Below are 25,326 nucleotides of genomic sequence, written 5' to 3' on the forward strand. Positions count from 1 at the left end.
CGGGGTAGAGGGAGCGTGCCCACCAGCTCTGCATAAGTACAGACAAAGATGTGCCATCGGCGTAGAATGAAGGGTCTTGGCTTCATACACACCTGGACTCTACCATCGACTAGCTGCATGGCTTTGGGCAAGTGATTTATCTTTCCTGAGTTTTATTTTCTCCTGTGGAAAATGGGAGTAATGACAGACACCTCTCAGAATTGCAGTGATGATTATACGAGGTGGTGCGTATGAAGCGATGGACGCAGCATTTGGTGCTCTGTGGCCGTGGCAGTGCCTGGCACGCGGTGGGTGCTCCATGGTGGTCTGCTGCGTGAAGACATGAATAGGACACTTCCCACCTGTGTGCATGGCAAAGCCGTCTTCCCAACAACAGGGCTTGGACTGGAACCTTGCAGCCAGGCAAGGCTGAGCTTATCATGCCTTTTTACAGGGTGGAAGCAGAGGCCCAGGGTGGTGACAGTCACTTGCCCAAGGCTACCCAGCTGGCGTATGGAGTGGGCACCGGCTCTCCTGCCTCCCAGGACAGGGGTCCCTTGGCCAGTATGTGCTGGACAGCTCCCCATCTGAGCGGAGGCCTGAGCTCTTCCTCCCGACTGGCTGCCCTGCTCCTTGGGGTCAGTCATGGGCTTGGAGCTGTGCTGACATCCCAGCTGAACGTGGCGGCAGAGGCAGGCGGGGGTCTCTCTGTCCATTTCCTCTTAATACTACCTTTGGTGTTCACTCATGAAATATTCATCCTGTCCCCTCAGTGAGAAGCTCATACAAGGCTCCCAACATCATAAATATGGATGAAAATGATTAGTCATTGTTATTTCTCCCACAAGCCAGTCCCCTCCCGCGGTACATCTCCTGTTTTGGTCTGAGCACAAGTGGGACTGAATTGAGGGTGTTAACCTAGAACACTTATAATAGTGCCTTGTGTTTTATGGTTCATCGTGCAAAGCACCACACAACCATTGTGTGTGTTATCACGGCAACAAATTCATGGAGCAAAGAGGGTGAGTTTACCCATTTTGCAGATGGGAAAACATAGGTCAAGAGAGATCAAGGTCAAAATAAAGGTCACATGACTAATCAGGAGCCAAACCTGTTACTGAAAAAACACTAATAATAACTATTATTTTTGGACTCCTAACGAAATATTCTCTGGGAAACTGAGTGTTTCTCTGGGAACTAAGCGTTCACAGAAAACTTTGTTTTATGTGAATAAACCATAGCACCATCTTTCGTGTAAAGAAATAATAGCATCATTTACTTCATGGTTTGTAAGGAGTTTTCATTCCTGTTTTTTTACTGGGCCTCATGAAGTGAAAGTGAAAGTTAGTCTCACAGTGCTGTCCGATTCTTTGAGATCCCGTGGACTGTTGCCCGCCAGGCTCCTCTGTCCATGGAACTTTTTAGGCTAGACTACTGGAGTGGGTTGCCGTTTCCTTCTCCAGGGGATATTCCCACCCAGGGATCAAACCAGGTCTCCTGCGTTACAGGCAGATTCTTTACAAACTGAGCCACTAGGGAAGCCCAGTGGTCCTCATGCTGCTGCTGCTGCTGCTAAGTCGCTTCAGTCGTGTCCGACTCTGCGCAACCCCATAGACAGCAGCCCACCAGGCTTAATTTATTCTCATTTGACAAAGCTCACACAATGAGTCAGTGGCAGAGCTGGCCTTAAACCATTATGACCCAAAGTGGATTCCAAGAAATCCTAGTCCTAAAACATGCTCTATGGAAAATATTTTGTGGTCAAGTAAGTTTGGGGAACTCTGAGAACCATATCCCACTTTGGGGGATTCTCCACACCCTTTGGCCACTTAACAGCTCTGGGAGTTTTTGTAGGAGAGACTTGTTTAGTTAGGGTTCACCCAGCTTCTCTCCACCTTATTTGACCCTGCATCCTCTATTTCACAGAACACCTATTAACGTGCAACAGAAATGCTGCTCCAGAGAAGTGTGTCTGTATGATCCCTCTTTGGCCGTATTTTCTGAGGCAATGAGTTTGCAGCAGGGCTGGGAGGGCAGGGCAGGGAGGTGAGGACGGGGTAGAAAGAACACTTGTAGGGCCCACTGGAACTGAAGCCTTCCCCCAACGCTTCCGTCTGTTTCTTCTCTTTCCTGTACTCCTAGGACTGAGAGTTCCAGATAATTCACTCAAGTGGGTATCGGCAGTCCAGCTAACATCTGGGGTGGGATCAGAGGGGCTACCTGACTGCCTGAATGGGGGCCCATGGACAGCACAATGTGGGGAGATATGAGAGAGGGCAGTCTATGGCCATGCAGAGAGATCCACATGGATATATACATGTATAGCAGGCTCTTGGTCATGTCTGCCCTTGATGGTGATGGAGCTCCCCGAGGCAGAGTGGGAGTAAGAAGTCCAGGGTTTGGAACTTATGGTTGCTGGGGGGAAGGATGGGGGTAAGGGATGGTTAGGGATTTGGGGATGGACATGTACACTCTGCTATATTTAAATTGGATAACCAAGGTCCTACTGTAGAGCACAGGGGGCTCTGCTCAAAGTTACCTGGCAGCCTGGATGGGCCGGGAGTTTGGGGGGGCGGTGAATGGATACGTGTACATGTATGGCTGAGTCCCTTTGCTGTCCACTTGAAAATATCACAACATTGTTTGCTAATTGGCTATGCCTGCTAAGTCACCGTAGTCATGTCCAACTCTTTGAGACCCTATGGTCTGTAGCCTGCTAGGCTCCTCTGTCCATGGGATTCTCCAGGCAAGAATACCAGAGTAGGTTGCCATGCCCTCCTCCAGAGGATCTTCCTGACCCAGGGATCAAATCCATGTCTCTTATGTCTTCTGCACTGGCAGGAGGGTTCTTTACTCCAATACAAAATAAAAAGTTAAAAAAAGAAAACACAACACAAAAATTAAAAAAAAAACAGGGTTTGAACCTTAGCTGCGTGTTTTTGGTAGATAACTAATCTCTCTGAGCCTCGCTAACTTCATCTTCACAATGGAGGAAACACCGCCTACCCTGTGACGGCATGAAAACTAAACGGTGTGTGTCCTAAGTGCCTCCCGAGCACCAGAACTTGCAGGCTAGCTCCCTCTCACCTCTCCCACTCTCCCCAAGTTCCCCCAGTATCCAGAACAAATGGCTTCTCCCACCTCTAAGCTGCAAGAGCATCTCACCTGCCCACCCCTCCAGCTCTCCCATCACCCTGCCTTCTGCTGGTTCACTGAAAGCCTGTCTCCCCACTGGACGCAAAACTCCCTGGGGGCTGCAGTCATCTCTACCAATGCCCCGCCTGTCTCCCTCAGGCCAGCTCCCAACCGCCAGCACCCACCACCCTTCTCCTGAGGTCTTTCTCTCCATCTGCAAAGGCCACTACTGACCAGACTGCTGTACAGACACCCCAATCTTTGGGTGGCCTGACCGTGAGGCGTGGCTTCTGCAGCACTTCCCAGAGCCTCCCACTGGGATGAGGCTTCCACTGCCCCCCCTATTTAGGGCCCGATAGTACCCCCAGCGTGGGGCACCTTCCCTTTCTCATGTCAACTCCCTATCATCTTTCTGGCACTTCCTGCACCTCTTGGACGAGTCTCTGCTTAGCATCTGCTTCTGAGGGAACCTGAGCTAAGACAAGGGCATCCTCCATGGGTTTTGCATCGCCATGTCCCCCCCACCCCAACCCCCACCAGCACCAGGCACACGGCGGGTGCCTGAAAGGTAAATCTCTGACTCAGACGCACAGGAGCCGTAAGCGCCAGCTCTTGGAGTGTTCTACCTCGGGCTGGCTGAGGGGGGCGCCCGAGGACCCAGGGCAGGAGGGCTGCTCTTTCCATAGTTCTGGACAGCCCCATCCTCTCTGTACCTGCCCTACCTGACTCCCCGGTCAAACCCTGGCGGGCGCAGAGAACCCATGGTCCAGCCAGTACCCTTCCTCAACGAGAGAACGGCTTGGTGTCGGCGTTTTGAGACCCTTTCCTGAGTAATGGTTGAGAAGTACCTCTCTTGTACTAAGAATAGTGGTTATTCCTGGTGCGTTTGACTCGGAGGTTGGGGGGAGTACCACCTCGCTCTATTTATCCCACAGTCTGTACGCAGTTACTGAAACTGTCACCGTGTCCTATATTCCACAGGCCATTATGTGTATTTCAAACCATTATATAAATGGACTTGATTTGGTACTTCTGAATGTCATTAAACTCCTCCCATACCAGTAACAACACAGTTACCATAGAAACAAATACATTTGAGGAGGGAAGGCATAGGGAAGAAAGCAGATGGATTGGGGAGGGGGTGGGAAACGCACCCACCGATGACTATTTCCAGAACGCAGGGCCCGGCCGTGTGACACGGCCACTCCGAGGAGATGGGGTGAGCGCCTTCAGGTTTTTATTGACTCTCCTTTGATAAAAGGTCTGGATAATTCATCTCAGCCTGAACCTGCTCATTCCGGTACACAGCTCTAAAACTTTATGGCACCGCAGGCCATTAAGCACTCTCATTTATTCAGACTCTCCCACCCTGGGGAGGGAAGTAGAGGCGGGGGTCTTGGCATTCAGTGATGAAAGCTTCGAGGCTGGCTGAGGCTGGCTGGATGGGGAAGGGGAGGCAGACAGAGGAAAGCGGAGCTTGCCTGGGCAGAGTTGACACAGTGTGAGACCCTGGGATTTTGGCCAGTGGCTGCTAACGGTCACCCGGTTAATTGTCCTCAGTGTAGTCAGAATGACAAAACTGTGGACTCTTGGGGTTGAAGGGGTGTTTTCTATTTGAAACTCCTTTATAAGAGCCTAGCTGAGGGGCTACCCGTGGCCTTGGTAGGTAGTGAGTTTCCTGTCTTTGGAGGGATTCAAGTGTAGGTTGCAAGGGCCTCTGATAATAAAGTTTGCTCCCAGGGCTCAGCTCAGATTATCACTGTCTTCAGGAGGCTGTCTTGGCCCTGCTCACTTGGCCTGCAGTTGGACTGGGTTCCTCTTCTCTGTTCCCAAGGCTCTGTACACACCTGGCTGCAGCCAGTGTGACAGTGTGTTGTGATTGCTGTGCTGTCCTCTGGGGCAGGGACTATGTCTTTATGTGCCAAGGGCCAGGCACAGTCACAGACACAGAGTCAGTCAGTTGGTGAGCGAATGAGCGCACGGCAGCACAGTGTTGACAAGTATTTACATACATTGGTACTTGGTGGGGATATTGAGCCATCAAGAGAGAATGTGGACTAGATAACCTTGGGTCCCTTCTGGCCTCAAGATTCTTTGATGGTATGGTTCTAAACCTGCTCTGACTATGCCTAAATTTCAGTCTCCCAAGCCACAGTGCTTAACCCTTAAGCATACTAACCACAAAGTTGAAAAGAAAAAACAAAACCAAACAACCACAAAATCACCTTGACATGAAATATGTCTAAGCTCCCCCAGTGGAGGACAAAGTTCCTGAAGTCAGAAGCTGTGTCCAAGCCCTGGAGCTCCTGTGCCCAACACAGTACTGGGCTCACAGGGGTGCGTTTCATGTCTGTATCAAAGGACCTACTTCCTTTCCTTTTCTCCAGAGGTTCTTGCTTCTTGTCTCTTTCAAAACACTGCCCCAAACCCATTTTCAGCAGGCGGACCTCCCTGTTGGACCCGCTTAGTCGGTCACACCCACACTTCAAGGACTCAGCACAGTGAGATGGGGAAGTGGCTGGAAGTGGCTCAGAAGTCTGGTTTAAATCCTTTGCTGTGCTCTGGGCAAGCCTATCACTCTCCTGGGTCTCAGCTTCCCCTTCTCCAGGTGATTTCTGATGTTTCTTCTAGGAGTCTGTGATTGTCCAGCTGCCTGGTTCCAGCAGCTTGGGAGCTACTGCCCAGGGGCAGAGAAGATCATTGTGGTTACTATTCTTTGCACACTGTGTCTATTGTGTGCAAACTTGATGCCAGGCTCCTGGGAGGTAATGGAGACCTGCTGCTGCTGCTGCTGCTAAGTCGCTTCAGTCGTGTCCGACTCTGTGGGACCCCATAGACGGCAGCCCACCAGGCTCCCCTGTCCCTGGGAGTCTCAAGGCAAGAACACTGGAGTGGGTTGCCATTTCCTTCTCCAATGCATGAAAGTGAAAAGTGAAAGTGAAGTCACTCAGTCGTGTCCGACTCTTAGTGACCCCATAGACTGCAGCCCACCAGGCTCCTCCATCCATGGGATTTTCCAGGCAAGAGTACTGGAGTGGGGTGCCATTGCCTAGGAGAACTTAAAGACTGAGAGGGGAAATAGGTCTGAGCTAAATAACTGCTAAACGAACTTCTGGGTACAGACTTAGCTAAGCCCTTGGAAGGAAAGGAATATAAGAGCATGGAACACAGGAAGTTGGTCTAGACTAGGGAGGGGTGGGTCTGAGGAGGCTTCACTGCAGAAGTGATATTTCAGCTGAGATCTGAAAGATGAGCAGGAGCCGCTATGGGAAGGGTCTGGGGATGGGGTGTGGGCAGGTGTGGTCCATATCCCAAGAGGAGCGACCAGTACAGACAAAGGCTCTATGGCAGACAGGAACGTGCCCTGTTGGAGGAGCAGAAAGAAGACTGATGTGACTGGAGTTTTACAGAGCGTTACAGGGGCAAGATGGAGCCAAAAAGGTCAGTAGAAACCAGATTCTGTAGGGTCTTATAAAACATGCTGAGGATTTGGGTATTTTTCCTAATGGTGATAGAAAGCCACTGGAATAGTTTCAAGAGCAATGTGCTATTTTCAGATTTGCATTTTGAAATACTGCTCTGGCTGAAGTGTGAAAAATGAACTGGGAGGGAAGGGGCTGGGCTTGATGGACCCAAGAAGCCAGTTAGGAGAGCGAACATGCAGCCCAGGTCGGGGAGGGTGGTGATGGGTGAGGGCAGCGGCTGTCAGATGGACAGAGGTGGATGGGTTCAAGAGATATTCAGGAGGCAACATTTCTAGGTCTTGGTGAGAACTGGAGAGAACAGCGAGCGAAAAGAAGTCCGAGAAGGAGCTTGGCAGGGTCTGTGGTCGAGGTGGCCCCCAGCTTGCTTTAGCCAAGCAGGTCTCCTGGTAGGAATGGTGGCTGGAGGAACAGGCCTGGGAAAAAGCTCTGAAATCCACAGTTGGATCAAGGCAGGAGAATGAAAATGGACGACCCATGTTCCAAGGCGCCGAGCAAATTAAATAACAATCATAAAGCACCCTGGAAATCTGAGTTTTGCCATAAATAATAAACAGGGACGTTATACAAATAATCGGCTTTGCAGCCCAGTAGAAGAAAACACATCAGTAAGAAAAATGAAATAAGAAAAAACGCACCCCCAAAGCCCCAGCTAACAAAATGACAGTATTAGCCAGCACCCCGGGGGCTCTGGCAGGCAGTTAAGAGACTGTCTCAGGAAAATGACTGTGGGCCCTGGCACTAGAAGTAAAGAACCTGCCTGTCAGTGTAGAAGATACGGAATGTGAGATCTGTCCCTGTGTGGGGAAGATCCCTGGGCATGGCATGGCATGGCAACCCGCTCCTGTATTCTTGCCTAGAGAATCCCCATGGACAGAGGAGCCTGGAGGGCTAGAGTCCATGAGGTCACAGGAGTCAGATACGACTTAGAGACTAAACCACCACCGCAGGGAGGATGAAAGCAGCCAGGAGGCATACCTGCTTCCCATAACTGAGTGAGAAGCAGAGGGTGCCTGTGCTTCTGAAGGTCCTGGACTCCGCCCCCTACCACATACGCAGCCCGGGCAGATGGGAGCCTCATGGGCAGGTCCACCTCAGCCTCAAAGGGACACCCGAGCAGGGAGGCCAGGGGTCCACTGCCTCAAACATCCTTTTCCTCCTTCCCCCTCCATTCCCCCTCATTTCCCACTGCTAATCTATGGCCCGGCAGGCTTTTCTGGTTCTGTAGAAAGAAAGGGTCTTCCCTGGCCTGTGTCCCCCTCTCCACCTTTCCTGACTTTCTCCCACATCAGGCTGACAGTCTCCTGTGTTCTGCCCCATGTTCTCCCGCCCCTTCCACCTTCTCTGTGTTTTCAAGACAAAGCCTTAGGGGCGTCCCCTCTGACTGTGGCCTCAGCCCCCTCTTTCTGCATTCTAAGAGCACTGGACTGGACGTCAGCAGACCTGGGTTGTGGTCCTGCCTCTTCCAGCAACTTCCTATTGACCCCGGGCCTCCCTGGGTGAGTGGGCTGCACTGTAGTTCCTGGGGTGGTTCAAGGTTCTAACACAGAGAAGGACTGGGCTTTCTCAGAGGCAGGCAGAGCCCCTCATCTGACACCATGGGAGAGCTTCCTATTCTGCCCGTGGATAGGGTTCACCCTGGGCAAGCAATGTGCATGGAGCTGGAGAGCGGTTCTGGGCCCTCCAGGAGAAGTGGGTCATGGGGGAAGGATGGGAAGAGAGAAGGGAATGGTGTGTGTGTGTGTGTGTGTGTGAGTGATGTGAGAGCAATTCCCCTGCAGCTCTGACGGGAAATACCTGCCTAGCGATGCCCTAGATGAGAAGATGGTCCATCAGTAAGAGGGGTGAGGAAGGAGGGCAGCTGGCTACAGGACAGACACATCCCGGGCAGCCTCACCTCCTAGCCCTTTTCTCCGCCGATCTGCGTGGATCCTGGCTTCCCAAGAGGGACTGTAGTGCTGGCCTTGGAGGAGAGGCAGAGAGGTAAGTCATAGGGAATTGCTGGGGACCTGAAGACTGGCGCTCTGTGTCAGAGTGTTCTGTCTACTGAGCTCCTTCTCCAGATTCCCCTTACACCCGTGGGTAGCTTTCTGGATTCCTCCATTGACACTCATGGCACTAATTGTTTTGTTGTTTAGTTGCTTGGTCGTGTCTGACTCTTTGTGATTCCATGGACTGTAGCCTTCCAGGCTCCTCTGTCCATGCAATCTCCCAGACAGGAATACCGGAATAGGTTGCCTGCTGCTGCTAAGTTGCTTCAGTTGTGTCCGACTCTGTGCGACCCCATAGATGGCAGCCCACCAGGCTCCCCGTCTCTGGGATTCTCCAGGCAAGAACACTGGAGTGGGTGTCATTTCCTTCTCCAGTGCATGAATGTAGGTTGCCATTCGCTTCTAAACGGGATCTTCCTGACCCAAGGATCAAACTCATGTCTCCTGCATTGGTGGGTGGATTCTTTACCACTGAGCCACCTGGGAAGCCCACAAACTAATTATTTAATTTCAAAATGGTTGGTTAGTCTCTATGTGTGAGACACTGGGCTAAGGTCCAGGGACTGGCAAGGAAAGCAGGATCCTTGCCTTTCTGAAGCTAACTCTTAGGTGGGACAATGTAATAAATAATCATCAGTTAGCGTAAGTACCACCAAGTAAATAGGCTGGTTGTCACAACGGAGCTCAATGGTGGGGGAAGGGGGGAATCTCACTTAGGTAAGGTGGTCCGGCAGGGTCTCTTTGGAGGTGACAGGAACCCTGAGATGCGACTGTGTTTTTTATCCGGAGCTCGAGAGGGCAGGGACTATAGCTTATTTACTTTTTCCCCCCTTGGCCACACTGCCTGGCATGTGGGATCTTAGTTCTCAGACCAGGGATCGAAGCCATGCCCCCTGCAGAGGAAGCACAGAGTCTTAACCACTGGATCGCCAGGGAAATCTCGTCTTCTTTACTTTTGAAGCTCTAGAGCTTAGAACAGTAGCTGGCACTTATTATGAAAAATTGGTATTATTTTTATGGTGCGTGTTCATTGACTGTTTGATGAATAAATAAATGATCTCCTTCCAGCAGTTCCTACTTAAAGCACCATGTACTTAATCACATGAAGACAATTATGTCAAACAAACGTGACAGTCTCATGCCTAGTCTGTCTTTATTTGCTCCTTTTTTGTCGGCCTTTCATTGATTTTTGTCCATATTTCCACTTGATGCCTCAGATATGTTGAGCACAAACAGGAAAGAACACACAGACACACACACACAGACACACACACACACACACACACATATTTTACCGACCACTTCCATTCCTGCAAATGCTGCAGATTCTACCCGAGAAGCTATTACGTGCTCCCAAATAGAGCAAACCTCTCATTAACTATCACATGCCTCCTTAAACGATCTTTGAATAGTGTTTTCTTTTTTATTGCTTTGTGTAGTTTAACAGCACCAATTGCGATTACTCTAGCTTATGATAAACCCCAGATCTATAAAGCTCCTGTTCATTCATTATTTTTCTCTTGCTCCTTCTCAAGCTGTTATTTTTTGGGGGGAATGTAGCAAGGAGGGGAGAATGGAGGGAAAAAAAGATACAAAAATTAACAAGGAAACAAATGAAATAGGGGACCACTTCTTCCTGGGTGACAGACACTCTATTAGATACTGTTAAACAGAACAAATATACCTCAGTGCAGCACAAGTAGGTCTTGCTTATTTATACTAAATGGCAAATATAATGATCACCATCTTATCTTTAATAGAAGAAGCAGCTCATTGTTCCAGTATCTCACTAATTTCAACATCTGGGCAAAAAAAAATTATAATTTTTAAAAACTATTGTACCAAGTGTTCAATTTATAGCAAGGTGTGTAGGGCAGTGTGGACAGAGATGTCTGCTTCTTGATCTATGTCATAGCTGCTATTCCAGCTCAATTATTAATATGTGGAAGTTATAATCATTTTGACTATTGGTACAAGATAATTATAAACCATAAAACAGCTCCCCATGCTTGCTGGTGCTTCTTTGTTATGTGCAGACGTGCTGGGGTTTGAGTGTGTGAGCTTTTGAAAGAGAAAAAAAATATGTAATATGGCACTTGGGGTAGCTAGACTGGCTGGAGTGGGAGCAGAGAGACATCTGCCTCCTTTCCAGGCCCCTCCCTCTTCCCCTCCTCATGCCTCTCACCCCTCCAGGACCAAAGCCCACCGACCTCCAGCATCTCCCCTTCGGCCCCACCGACTTACCTACCTCCTATCCTGTCTCCTCTTTGTTAGCTGAGATTTGTAACTCCTCATACAGGGTGGTTTAACTTGCTTGCCACCCCCTCATCTCCTTGTTTACCTAGAAGCAGCAGCAGCTACTGTGTGTGGGCATGAATGTGCACTGGGGCATTTGGGAGAGCCGAGAACCACAGGCAGTGAGGAAGGCAGAGATGGGGGGCAAGCTGCTCTGCTACTTCCCGGCCATTGCTGATGCCTCTGTTGCCTCCTGCTTGATTCTCAGTTCATCTTTACTAGGGGGAGGATATAAATTGGGCTAAAGCACCTAGAATCATTCATTCCCAGCCAAGTGGATCACAATCCATTGAAAGGAATAACCCATTTTTGTGGCTTGTGTGTGTTTGAAAAGAGGCTCAAAGAGAAGGGGCGTTGTTTTGGCATCTTACTTTTTTTTAACAAGAAAAACCTATTTAAAATGCCGTCTGGGAGATAGTGAACGACAGAGGAGCCTGGAGTGCTGCAGTCCACGGGGTCACATAGAATCAGACACAACCGAGTGACTGAACAACAAAAAGGATTTCCCTGGTGGTCTAGTGGCTAAGAATCCATCTTCCAATGCAGGGGACATGGATTCCATACCTGTTTGGGGAAATAAGATCCCACATGGACACTAGAGAAGCCCACTGGCCACAACAAGAGCTCCTGTATGTATCAACAAAGGTACCATGTGCCGAAGCCAAGACCCGACCCAGCCAAACTAAAGACATAAAGACTGTTAAAATGCCATCTTATGACCAGTGCAAGGTTGATGCATGAAGCAGGGCACTCAAAGCCAGTGCTCTGGGACAACCCAGAGGGATGGGGTGGGGAGGGGGGTGGGAGGGGTGTTCAGGATGGTGAGACACATGTACATCCATGGCTGATTCATGTCGATGTATGGCAAAAACCACCACAATATTGTAAAGTAATTATCCTCCAATTAAAATAAAATAATTTTAAAATGCTGTCTTAGTTTAGTTGTTGCACAAAGTAAGGCTAACCATTCTTAGAAGTAATCAGATCCTAGTCTTGCCCCCAAGTCCTCTTCTAGTCCCCTTTCTTCCCCTCTTCTTTACTTGAACAATGTCTAAGGAGCTATTAAGGGTGCATTTGTTTTTCTTACCATTTCCTTAAGCTCTTGTTCAGGGTATTACCATTGTATCTCTCTTTACGGCAAATGTATTTAAACTTCTTTTTAAGAAGACAGGCTTCCCAGGTGACGCTAGGGGTAAAAGACCCACCTACCAATGCAGGAGACATAAGACATGTGGGTTTGATCTCTGGGTTGGGAAAATCCCCTGGAGAAGGACATGGCAACCCACTCCAGTATTTTTGCCTGGAGAATCCCATGGACAGAGGAGCCTGGCAGGCTACAGTCCATGGGGTCCCACAGAGTCAGACACCACTGAAGAGGCTTAGCATGCACGCACACATGCACATAAGAGACACCAGAGCATTCTCTCTCTCTCTGCCGTGGGATGACTCAGTGGGAAGGCTGCTGTTTGCACACCACAAAGAGAGCTCTCGCCAGAACCTGACCATGCTGGCACTTTGATCTTGGATTTCCAGTCTCTAGAACTGTGAGAATATAAATTTCTGTGTTTAAGCCACTCAGTCTGTGGTATTTTGTTATAGCAGCCCGAGCCACTTATGAAAAGTGTGAGGAGTCGAATCATGTTCGTCATCCTTTGTGATATGATTCTTTACAGGCCCCAATATCTGGAGTCAGTATCCTTCTATTGGGGTCAGACACTTGGAACCTGAGCTTTCAAATCCACCCCAGCTCGTGACTTTTTTGGTTCCCCCATTCCCTGGGAGCCTCATTTTAGCTTCTCTAATGAGCATTGCCAGCAAGCGAATGTGTCTATTCAGCACCATGGACAGAGCCATGCTGTCAGTTCCCACAAATGAGAAGTTACTGCCTTGCACACTCAAGAAGGTGGTGGTGGGAAGGGAGGGCTGGGCTGAGAGAAAAGTCAGGAAGGAAGACTGACTGGCAGGATGCAGAAAATGCAGCCTCAGTGCTGGCTGTGCTCAGCCATGGGGCTCCTACAAATAAGAAGTAGCTTCTTGATGCTGTTGCCTTCTTATACAGGCAGGCAGTGAAACCAGGGAGGTGATATTCTTTGTGCTTAATTGCACTGACCTAACTGTTGTCAAACTGTCACCATGATGGGTCCTGGCAACAAAGCTCTAGCTGGTGAGGCATTAGGTCTGGGGAGCATGTGGGAGTGTGGTGTCATGGTCTAGAGGCTTGGAGGAGAGCCAGCTGAGGAGCTTAGGAAGAGGGCGCTGGAGCTATGCTGTGGTCTAAGTTTGGGGCTAGAGTTGGTACAGGTGCGCTATCTTTTCTATGCCTGGAATGGGAATGAGGCTACAGGGGGCACTGGGCCTTGGGAAGGGAGGGGCCCGGCTCATGGCAATCTGGGCTAGTGAGAAGCCAGGGCTTCATTTGTCTGACTTTAATGAATAAATGGCATCCCCAGCCATTGTTTATCTACTTTTGAATCCTGACAAACAATCTGTGGCATCTGATGGAGAGGGTTATTAGCTACACGGAGACAGATGGCTGGGGATGAGGGGATTGGCTCTTTATTACAGCGGCCCCAGAAGTGGCAGCATTCCTCTCATGCCCCAGCCTCCACATGAATGCCAATACCTTCTCCACCCCACCACCTCGTGCCTTCTGTGGCCCAGTCAAGCGTCGGAAGAAAGACCCAGTGCTAGAGGAAGACAGAATGGCCTGTGAGTAAGAGGGAGAGGTAGGGCTGAAGGAGTTGGGAAAGAGGGCAGGTTTTTGAGTGGAAATCCTTTGAGAATAAAGAGCTCTGCCTTATTCTTCTTTAGTATTCTCCCATGTCCCCTGTGAGGCACCGTTAATTCAATTAGCATTCAAAAAATATGAATGTTAAGGAGAAAGGCCATCAGGTCTGGATTAGAAAAGATAACAGAAGCAGATTTAGTTGGGCCAGGTGGGTAGGTGAGGGACAAAGGGAAGGGAAGAGACAGGAAGAGAAGGAGGGGACCTAAAGGGAGGAAGGAAGAGAGTGTAGGAAAAAATGCTCATAAATCAGCACACAATGTTTCTTCCCTACATTGCTATCTGAACGGCTTCATGGAAATGAGCCTCATCGGTCTGCTGTCCTTTCTGAGAAGCCCCAGGGTCTTTTTCCTGCTGCCACAGCGGTAGGCAGAGTGTCCTCCCTCCCCATCACCCCTGAGAAGGCAGGTTCCCACTGACCTTCATTCATTCTCCGGAACTTGTCCTTGGTCATGTAGCCCAGCACCAGACAGCATCCTCTTTTCTGGAGGCCCAGCTCTGGAAGAAAAGCAGAATGGGTGAGCTTGGAACGGGTCAGGGGTCAGTGAAGGTCCTTTTGCAAGAGATGTGAAGCTTGTTGCTCTTACAAAAGGGTTACTTATTCAACAAACATTTAGAAAGCACTTGGTCCAGGCATGATTTTTTTCAAAACTTTCATCAGGTTTATTTCTAGGATTTTCATAACTTTAAGATGTCACGAATGTGATTTGTATTTATTTATTTATCAGTGTATAGTTACTTTACAACGTTCTGATAGTTCTGCTGTATAGAAAAGTAAACCAGCTATACTTATACATATATCCTCTCCCTCTTTTTTCTTCTTTTCAGATTTCCTTCCCATTTAGGTCACCACAGAACACTGAGCAGAATTCTCTGTGCTAAACAGTTGGTTCTCATTAGTTATCTATTTTATACAGTCCAGGCATAACTTAAGGCCAATAATTTGCTTATTTGATCTTTGCAACAACTCTTTGAGGTACCACTATGATATACTCTATGATTTACCACTGTTATCCCCATTTTTATATTATATCCTCATTTATGAGCATATTAGGTAGGTGGTCTTAGATGAAAGAGCTGGTAGGTGGCAGAACCAAGAGTTTGAACAGAGGCAGCCTGACTCTGAACAAGAGGCAGAGTCCACAGTCATAACCTTTACTCTCTAGGTTAATGAGTCCCCAGGCTTGAAAGGGGTATGCCCAGATTACATCGGGACTGTGGTGAAGCCAGAGAAGAGGCAGAGTCCAGCCAGTGGCGTCCAGGACGGAACAGCACAACCAGACATAGTGGAGAATTTAGGGGAAGACACAAGGGCCAAGGGGCTTCCGAGGTGGTGCTAGTGGTAAAGAACATGCCTGCCGAAGTGGGAGACATAAGAGAGGCAGGTTCAATCCCTGGGCCGGGAAGATCCACTGGAGGAGGGCATGGCAACCCACTCCAGTATTCTTGCCTGGAGAATCCAATGGATGGAGGAGCCTGGTGGGCTGCAGTTCAGGGGATCACAAAGTGCTGGACATGACTGAAGTGACTTACTACACATAGTATACAGGAGTCAAGGTGTAGGCAGAAAGAGTCTACTTTTGGGAGAGAGTGAATGTCTGGGGCTGAGGATCCCTGTTCATCCTTACATTCAGGCACAATTCAGCATTGTCATCAGACACTTAGGAGCGTAGACTCAGTGTGGAGCACAGGGGTGGGGATGGCTAAGAAACATAAGACATAGACTCGGGTCCCAGAAGACTTTGACCCAATAAAACAACAAGTTAGAACAATGATTCCAGGTAGCAAATGCAAGAGACCAATTTTCCCGCATGACGATAATCTGAAAATCAGTGCCCATTGTATATCAGCCCTGGACTGGAGTACCTTGGTTAACCAGTCAAGATTTCCTCTCCGGTATCTATCCTTTGCCCTAACTGTGGTGCAGTGGTAAAGAATCTGCCTGTCTATTCAGGAGACTCAAGAGACATGGGTTCGATCCCTGGATCCAGAAGATCCCCTGAAGTAGGAAATGGCAGCCCACTCCGGTATTCTTGCCTAGAGAATCCCATGGACAGAGGAGCCTGGCGGGCTACATTCCATGCAGAGTCAGACGTGACTGAGTGTGCACACACACCTGACCTTTACTCCTGATTCGTCATCAGCACTTGTGGGTTCTGAAACAGGTTTCTCTTTGGATTCCCCAGAGCCACTGCACGAGGGAGGCAGATGGGTTATTACTATTCACACTATGCAGATGAGAAAACTGAAGTTCAAAAATGTTAAGTGACTTCCCATGATTATTGTAGCCTCCGCACCCCTACCTCTTTGCTTTGAAGTCATACAGATGTGGCAGCCGCCATGAACTGGGAAAACGGATAAGGGGTATGATTTCCAGAGGCCGGGATGGGACTGCAACTCCTCCCAGGCTTCGTCAGCTTCCCAGGTGCCTGGCTACTCCCTCCATCAGTTTCTTAGAGAAGGAGGGTGCCACGGAGGGTTATGTCACAGCATCTTCTTCCCCGACGCTTGGTGATACTCTGAGCCCTGGCCAGTTGGCATCTAGACTGCCAGAGTGTATAGAGGCTGGGCTCCTTCTCCTCTAGCCCTCCCCCCACCGCTTGTGGTCCAGGCCCAGCCTCTCGGAGCAGCAGGATGAAAGGGCCCGAGAGACACAAATAAGTCAAGCTCAGGGGCTCCCGCCCCAGAGGAAAACAAAGCATGGTGGGTGGTGGCGGAATGCCATGGCCCAGGGAGGTCGCGGGCTTTGATCTCTTGATTCTTTAAAGGGGTTTATTGACTATCAGTAAAGAGCAGAGAAGCAGATCTGAGCGTGCCTTTTCCAAAGGCACTCACTTCTCTTCCTTTCTCTCCACGCTCGCTCGTCTGAAGGCACAGCCAAAACGCCCTCACTTCAAACAGCCTTACATCTCAGGCGCCCAAATTGACGATGTTAAGTTCCCTCATCCAAGGCCTCAGCCCTTTCTTCAGGGGCTCCTGCTCTGTCGAAAGCCATGCGGATCAAAGCCCCTTTGATGTTTACTTACTATATTTGTGGATTCTTTCTAACAACCACCTTCAAGAGGCAGGAATGCAGCCTGCCAGGAGGAGGGGCTGCAGAAGCTCTAGCTATGAGGTGGCTCTGAGCCCCAGCAAACAAGCCTCTAGCCCAGGACCCTATTGAAACCTCAACATGCTGACGACATTCAGAGTTAACCAGCCCATTATAACTGCACGCATATTGTTCATCATGAGAATGACACAATTGCTGATGATTCCTATTATATTTTCCACTGACTTCCTATGCTCATCTGAAGTACATCAGCAGTGGCTCCTAATGAGAAAGGGAGCCTGGGTTTGGGTTCTTGCATTGAGCCCAGGAACAAACTCTGGCAGAAGAGTATGGGCAGAAGATTCTGGGTGAATTTCGGCCAGTGTTCCTGCAGGGCTTCCTGGACCATCCCCTCAACTCTCAGGGAAATGGAGGGGCATGGTCCTCCTACAGATTTAGAGACTGTGGATCACCTGCTGACTTTGAGTTGACTGTCTCTGCCACCCCAACCCACCCTGTCCTATGTCATGTAATATGCCACCAGGGGTATTGCCCAATGAAAGAGGCTGTATGTACACACGGTTATTATAAGTAAGATTCTCTTGGACCATGTTTGATTTTTGCAAATGAGCAGGAAAAGACTTTCTTTTTTATATTAAAAAAACCTGATTAATAAAAGAAATGGAGGCCGAAGCAATTTCTCAATGTATTTGGCTCATTTAATTTGACACGTGTGGGTTAGTCTTAATTATTTAGGCATCTATATTACAAGGCACTAATAAGCACACTGCAGAAATTTATTAAGTGAGAGAGGGCTCTCTGACTAAGTCTTTACTGAAAAGTGGGGAGAAGCCACTGGGATCTTTGCAAGAACGAGCAGGTTGGGGGATTAAATACATGAGAATGAGCTGGCTATCCATATATGAAAATTGAGGATGTTCTCGGGAGAGACTTGCAGAGGTAAATTAGAGGTCCTTGGTGATACATGAAGAAGCAGGTCAGGGCCCAGGTGTGATTCCAGGAGAATCTGGAAACGCAGGTGTGGCCAAAGATAGTGACCAGAGAGAAACATGCAGGGCACACGAACCAACAGCTTACGATTCCAACAAGCCAGATCAACCAGGCTATTAGTGGAGAGATGATGGAATGTGATAGAAGAGGTATCGTTCACACTGTGAGCTGGGTCAGCCACCAGACAGCCACCTTCTTTGTCGGGTGGTATGGGACTGATGGTGGAGTCAGATCCCAGATACCCGTTTTATTTATTTATTTTTAAGACTTTTTGTTTGTTTTTGATGTGGACCATTTTTGAAGGCTTTGTTGAATTTGTTATGATATTGCTTCTGTTTTATGTTTTGGTTTCTTGGCCTCAAGGTATATGGGACCTTAGACCCCCAACCAGGGATCGAACCCACATTCCCTGCATCGGAAGGTGAGGTCTTAAGCACTGGGCCACCAGGGAAGTCCTCCAGATGTGCATTTTAAAACAGCAAGAGGCTGAGGTCTTCTCCATGTAGACTTTGGGGCTGCAGCTTTTGGCTAAGCACTAATCAGTAGCAGAACCACCAGATGCACTGAACGGGCCCACAGAAAAAGACTGACATGAATGGAGTCATCCTGGCTTGAAGGACAGTTCAGTGCAAAGAAGGCCAGGGTCACCTGCCTGTGAAGGTGTGGAGGGTGCTGTCTCAGGAGAACAAAGAGTTAGGAGACACTGCTACCCAAGGAGGGGCTTCCCCACTGCCTCGGCAGTAAAGAATCCGCCTGCAATGCAGGAGCCGCAGGAGACATGGGTTCAATCCCTGGTCAGGAAGAGCCCCTGGAGGAGGGCATGGGAACCCCCTCCGGTATTCTTGCCTGGAGAATCCCATGGACAGAGGAGTCTGGAGGGCTACAATCCAAGGGGGCGCAACGAGTTGGACATGACTAAAGCGACTTTGACGCACACACCCTACATAAGGAAGCACTGCCTGAGAAGGGGTATATTTCTTAGGGAAAAAGCCAGGTTGCACCCCGGGAACTGCCAGCCTTTAGCCTGGGAGCCACAGAAGGGTGGGGATAGTGTCTTCTTAGGCTCAGGGTCCGTGGTCCAAAACACAGTGCTTGGCACATGGCGAGCGATCAGGAAAAGTCTGATTTAGTGAAAGAGATGACTAAGAAATAATGGGCAGTGACCCAGGCCAGAGAGAATGGGTCAGATGGGCTTGACCGAGCCACAGGGGATTAGGTCAGGTGAGGACGGCCTGGAGTGAATGAACGCTGTAATTCATGGAATAGGAGTCTGGGAAATGTGCAGTTTCCTCTCGGGAGGTATAAAAAAAGATGGCTTCATAAAAGGAATGGTTTTCCTTCAGTTTCTGAGGGTGAGGATGGGACTTTTTCTAGCCTGAGGATTCCTTTATTCTTCCTAGTAATCATGGTATTGCGGAGATATTACTTCACATTTGTGGGATACTTATTTTTTCACGATACTGTCATACTCACTGTCTTATTGGGTGTTCACAGTAGCTCCGTGAGGCAGGCAAGGCCAGAAGTGATTTCCTCCATTTTGGTTTCAGAAACTGGCTCAGAGAAGTAAAATGACAATTCAAGGCCAAAGCTCAGTCTAGCCTGGCCAGTGCTCAGGCTGGAATCCAGGTCTGATTTCTGGCTTAATTCCTAGGGTTCGTGCTATGATCCCAGGGCTAGCCGATGCTGTGAATCAAGACGGACACTGAGGGACTTCTCTGGCGGACCAGTGGTAAAGAATCCACCTTCCAATGCAGGAACACGGGTTTGATCCCTGGTTAGGGAACTAGGTTCCCACATGCCTCAGGGCCACTAAACCTGAATGATACAACTGCTGAGCCCACGCGCCTCAATGAAAGATCATGCGTTCCATAGTGAAGAGCCTGTAGGACACAGCTAAGAGCCGACGCAGCCAAATAAATAAAACAAATAAATATTTTTTAAAAGACAGACATAGAAGTGTCAGCAGAGATCAGCGGTCCTGTGGGATCACGGAGTGAACTGGGTTTCCCTAAACCTGATGCTGAAGTCCTGACTGCAATATCTCAGTGAAAGTGAAAGTCACTCAGTTGTGTCTGACTCCTTGTGACCCCATGGACTATATAGTCCATGGAATTCTCCAGGCCAGAATACTGGAGTGGGTAGCCTACCCCTGCTCCAGCGGATCTTCCGGACCCAGGAATCGAACCAGGGTCTCCTACATTTCAGGTGGCTTCTTTACCAGCTGACCTATCAGGGAAGCCCGCAGCATCTCAGACTGTGTCTTTATTTGGAGATAGAGACTTGACCAAGGTAATCAAGTTAAAATGGTCACTAGGGGGACTCTAATCCAATATGGGGCTTCTCAGGTAGAGCAGTGGTAAAGAGCCAACTGTCAATCAAGAGACACAGGTTGGATCCCTGGGTTGGGAAGATCCCCTGGGGAAGGGAATGGCAACTCACTTCAGTATTCTTGTCTGAAAATTCCCATGGACAGAGGAGCCTGGCCAATTACAGACCATGGGTTTGCAAGAGTCGGACACAGCTAAGTGACAGAGCACACACGCACGGAATCCAACATGACTGGTGTCCTCATAAACGGGAAATTTGGGACAGACACTCACACGGGGACAATGCCATGTGAACATGGAGAGGGTTGTTGACAAGCCAGAAGGGAGCCATTCCTCAGGCCCTTGGAAGAAACCAACCCTGCCAGTGTCCTTTGTGGACTCCTGGCCTCCAGAACTGGTGGTGGTGGTGGTTTAGTCGCTAAGTCGTGTCCGACTCTTGCGACCCATGGACTGTAACCTGTCAGGGTCCTCTGTCCATGGGATTTTCCAGGCAAGAATACTGGAGTGGATTGCCATTTCTTTCTCCAGGGGATCTTCCCAACCCAGGAATTGGACCCAGGTCTCCTGCATTGCAAGCAGATTCTTTACCAACTGAGCTATGAGGGAAGCCCTCCAGAACTGGTAGACATTACCTTTTTTAATGTTTAAGTCATCCAGTTGGTGGCCCTTTGTCACAGCAGCCCTAGCAAGCTAATACAGGCAGGAAGAGGGGAGGAACCAGTCTTCTCTGTGGCCTGGCTATTTCTGTTGGTCAAGACTCTTTGACCTCTGTCCCTTAGTCATGGGGGACGAAGGGGGCAGCATCACATGACCACTCAGAAGGCTCCTGAGAGGCACCAGCCAACTAGAGAGCAGTCAGAGGGGCTGCTAAGATGGGACAGTGGGGGTGGTGGGCACGAGAGGTGATGGGAAAGAGGGAAGGTGGGGAGGGAGGGCTGGCTATGTGTCTTCTAAATTTTCATTTATTTATTTAGTTATTTCCGGCTGTGCTGGGTCTTCGCTGCTGCTTGGGCTTTTCTCCAGCTGCAGAGAGCAGGGGCTACTCTCTAGCTGTGGTCCATGGGCTTCTCATTGTGGCGGCTCCTCTTGTTTCAGAGCACGGACTTTAGGGTGCACAGGCTTCAGCAGTTGCAGCTCCTGAGCTCTAGAGCGTGGGTTCAATAGTTGTGGTGCACGGGCTTAGTTGCTCCGAGGCACGGGGGATCTCCCGGGACCAGGGATTGAATGCGCGCTTCCTGCATTGGCAGGTGGATCCTTTAGCACTGAGCTCCCAGGAAAGCCACTAGCTATGTGTCTTGATGTCAACCCAGAATGCCTTGAGCATTCCTGCTGTCAGTGTGTGGATGACATTTGCCCAAAGAGTGCTTGCTTGGTGCCCTGGCCAGAAATGAATGGGCTGTGAAGTAATCACAGGTAGAGCTGGTGACAGTGGACGGGTGCTGGGTCTTGCTTCCTCACCTGAGGCTATCTGAGGCATTTGGAAGCCCACCTGTTCCTGCCCTGCCCAGTCACCATGGTCCAGGGACACTTGCTGAGAACTATCCCTTCACGTTTGCTGTTGTTCAGTTGCTAAGTCGTGTCCAACTCTTTGCTACTCCATGGACTGCTGCATGCCAGGCTTCCGTGTCCTTCACCATCTCCCAGAGTTTGCTCAAACGCATGTCCATTGAGTGGGTAATGCCAACCAACATTCTCAACCTCTGTCATCTCTTTATCCTGCTGCCCTCCTGCCCTTTCCCAGCACTGGCATCCATTTATTACCTGAAGCTATTAGATGGAGCATGTCCCTAGGAGCCTACTGAACAAGAAATAGAGTGTGGTGGGCAGGCAGTTTGGTGTGGCTGTAGCAAAGATTTTGGGAGTGGAGAAAGTGAGGCAGGAGACAGAGCCAGGGACGAGATTCTGGAGGACCTGGTGAGACTTGCCTTGGAGTCTGTATTTTTTCTACAGAGTGCTTAGCAGAAGACAGGCCAGACTTGCATCTTCTAAAGGTCATTTTAGCATGGATGCAGATGACGTCTAGGAGAAGGCAAGCCCAGACGGGGAAGAGCAGCTGTGTGACCACTGCAACCCACCTAGCAAGAGGCAATGCGTGGATATGTTCCCCCTCTTCCTGCTCTCCCAGGACAGCCCAAGACGAGAAGGCAGGTGAAAAGACCCTGGGCTTCTCAGGGGGACGTTCGCAGCCTCCACACCCCCACCACCTTGATATGGGAGAGCAGAGCAGGGGCTGAAAATAGCTCCCCAGCTGGTGCCCGAGAGCAGATGGCAAAGACGTCAGCTGGACCTGGCGGGAGCCACGCAGAGCACCTGGGGGCAGTGGGCTGCAAAACCACCAGCGCCAGCCGGAGCCTCGCTTCCGCCCTGAGCAGTCCCCAGTGCTTCTTTGGGCTTTACTTTTCTCATTTACAAAATGTGGATACTGCTCGTAAGACCCTCCTCACTTGGTTGATATGCAAATCCAATGAGACAGCACCTGGTGTAAAGGACCTCGAAGAAACCCCCAACGAGGGTGAAATTGAAACATCAGAATGCAGTCTAGAGGTGATCAAATCTTCCCCTCTTCCTTTGTTTTTTTTTTTTAAACAGATGCCAAAGGGGTGACTCAGGGAGTGATATGCCCTGTCCAGGGTGACTCAATGAGCTGTGAGGTGGCGTCTTTGAAGATCAGTGTGGCCGTGACAAGTCAGCGGGGCTGGAGGAGTGAAGCGAGGCGGGAAGACCAGCCGGGGGTGTCGCAGGCGAGGTCAGTGACCACAGGTGCCTGAAACAGAGAGTAAGTGGCAACGCAGGAGATGCTTCTCGGCCTAGACAATAGGCTAAGGGTCAGAGAGGCTCAAGCAGGGGGACGGGAAGACCCCACAGGGTCTTCAGTGGGGAGTTGGAGGGAGCGAGGAAGCTGCTTATGGATGACAACGGTGCATGACGGATTTCCTGTATTTGAAAGATCCCCAGGTAGACAGGTCCTGGATGATCACATGAGCATGAGTTCAGATCTGAAGAAACACATCTTAAAGCAACTTCACTGCCCTTGGAGAGCGAATATCGTGGTCTACAGACCAATTCACGTGATGACAATTTACACACAAAGCAGGAGGGTGATACAGGCTCTAACCCTAACCTGTGACATCAGGTGATGACGATATGATGCTGCCACCACCCCTCCACCACCAGCACGCACTCACAAACTGGCAGCTACAAAACCCAACCCACAGGGACTCCCTGGTGGTCCAGTGGTTAAGAATCTGCTTTGCAATGCAGGGGATGCGGGTTCGATCCCTGGTCGAGGAACGAAGATCCCACAGGCTGTGGAGCAACTAAGCCTCTACACCACAACTGCTGAAGCCCACATGCTCTCAAGACCGTGTGCCATAACTGGAGAGTGTGTGCACCACAAGAAAAGATCCCACGTGATGTAACAAAGGTCGAAGATCAGCGTGCTGCAACCAAGACCCAACACAGTCAAATTAAATCAATATTTTAAAAATTTAACCCCAAACACTCGAGAGGCATGATGCTCAAGACAAAAATACATAACATAAGCTTCCTTCCAATGGGATTACAATCTGGCTGGTTATGTAAGGCAGGGGTCCCCAACCTCTAGGATCTAATGCCTGATGATCTGAGGTGGAGCTGATGTGATAATAATAGAGATAAAGAGCACAGTATATGTAATGCACTTAAATCATCCTGAAACCAACCCCTCCAGCCCCCTGACCCATGGAAAAACTGTCTTCCATGAAACTGGTCCTTCATGCCAAAAACGCTGAGGACCACTGATGTAGGTAGGACATCAGTTCAGTTCAGTTCAGTCACTCAGTCGTGTCCGACTCTTTGCAACCCCATGAATCGCAGCACACCAGGCCTCCCTGTCCATCACCAACTCCCGGAGTTCACTCAGACTCACGTCCATCGAGTCAGTGATACCATCCAGCCATCTCATCCTCTGTCGTCCCCTTCTCCTCCTGCCCCCAATCCCTCCCAGCATCAGAGTCTTTTCCAATGAGTCAACTCTTCGCAAGAGGTGGCCAAAGTACTGGAGTTTGAGCTTTAGCATCATTCCTTCCAAAGAAATCCCAGGGCTGATCTTCAGAATGGACTGGTTGGATCTCCTTGCAGTCCAAGGGACTCTCAGGAGACTTTTAGCCTGTGAAAAAGTCAAGTCGAACACAAGCAGCAGTTCAACTAAAAAAGTGTCACGAGGCTGAGCTGGAGTTATTTCTACATGAACAACAATAATTGCTGTAAGTGTCTTGAGGAGGAAAAAGGAGTTGTATGGGGTGGGGTGGTCATCTCAAAGGGCCTGGGGGGCTGCTGACTTGTCTAGCGTTTGCCTTGGTTGGGTGTCAGTACCCATGGCCTCTCTCATCACGAGCCATTCTGCCCAGCGATGGCCCCCTGGGTGGCAGGATGCTGGAGTGTCATGTTTGGAAAGTTCTCGCCGAGATTCTACTAAACTGCTCTCTGCATTGGGTCTGCCTGCTCGTGTTTTCAGCATAATCACTCACATCCCAGGCAATAAGGATGCCCATAAATCACGCAAAGATCACAGTTTACTGATCAAGCTCTCTAGGAAAGAGTCCTGAAGAGAGGGATAGTAAAAGTTTATTAATTCTGACTAGTGCGTGACTCTGGGCCTTGAGGACAAGTAATAAATGTTTAATAGCCCAATAATACCTGTTTCATAATTTTTGAATCTCATTGCTTGCTAATGCTAAGTTTATTAAAGCACTATAAACTTTACATTGTTGTAAAGACATAATTGCTCTTTCATTGCTAATTTCATATGAGTTAATTATATTAGAACTAAGTTTTTCTCCCCATTCATATTAAGTATCAATTAGTTCCCTTAAACTATTGATTTGTATTTAATTAGCTATGCTATTACATACCAATTAAATTCTTATAAGAGAAATCTGAAACAGCTGTGGCCTTAAATTCAGTTCTAAAAACAAAGAATTTCATACAAAGCTTACATCCAGGGCTCCTCTTTGAGGAAGTGTTAGCCATCATTGAGATAATTCCCAAAAGCTGTTGCAGTCACCAACCCTCTTCACTAGCTCCTGCAGGGAGCGAGGCTCCTTCATTCTCATTTCTTTGGTCTTATTTTTTGGCTGTGTGGTATGTGGAATCTTAGTTCCTCGACCAGGGATCGAACCTATGACCCCTGCAATGGAAGCGTGGAGTCTAACCATTGGACCGCCCAGGAAGTCCCCTGAGTCAGGCTCCTTCAGAGCCTTATCTGATAGGAAGCCCCTTGTGCTCTCTGCAACAGCAAGGACCAACCTCG

General features: G+C 49.3%; 1 protein-coding gene across 2 annotated transcripts in view; it reads right to left on the reverse strand.

Annotated features, from left to right (window-relative positions):
* KIRREL3 (kirre like nephrin family adhesion molecule 3) overlaps positions 1 to 25,326 on the reverse strand; it is a 606,294-nt gene that overhangs the window by 116,281 nt on the left and 464,687 nt on the right. For both annotated transcript variants that reach the window (XM_061406372.1, XM_061406371.1), the window contains exon 2: positions 14,088 to 14,165. In XM_061406372.1, coding sequence (XP_061262356.1) covers positions 14,088 to 14,165 — 78 coding nt within the window. The remainder of the gene's footprint in view (positions 1 to 14,087; positions 14,166 to 25,326) is intronic.

Source organism: Bos javanicus, chromosome 29 (genome assembly GCF_032452875.1).
Source record: "Bos javanicus breed banteng chromosome 29, ARS-OSU_banteng_1.0, whole genome shotgun sequence".
Taxonomy (NCBI): domain Eukaryota; kingdom Metazoa; phylum Chordata; class Mammalia; order Artiodactyla; family Bovidae; genus Bos; species Bos javanicus.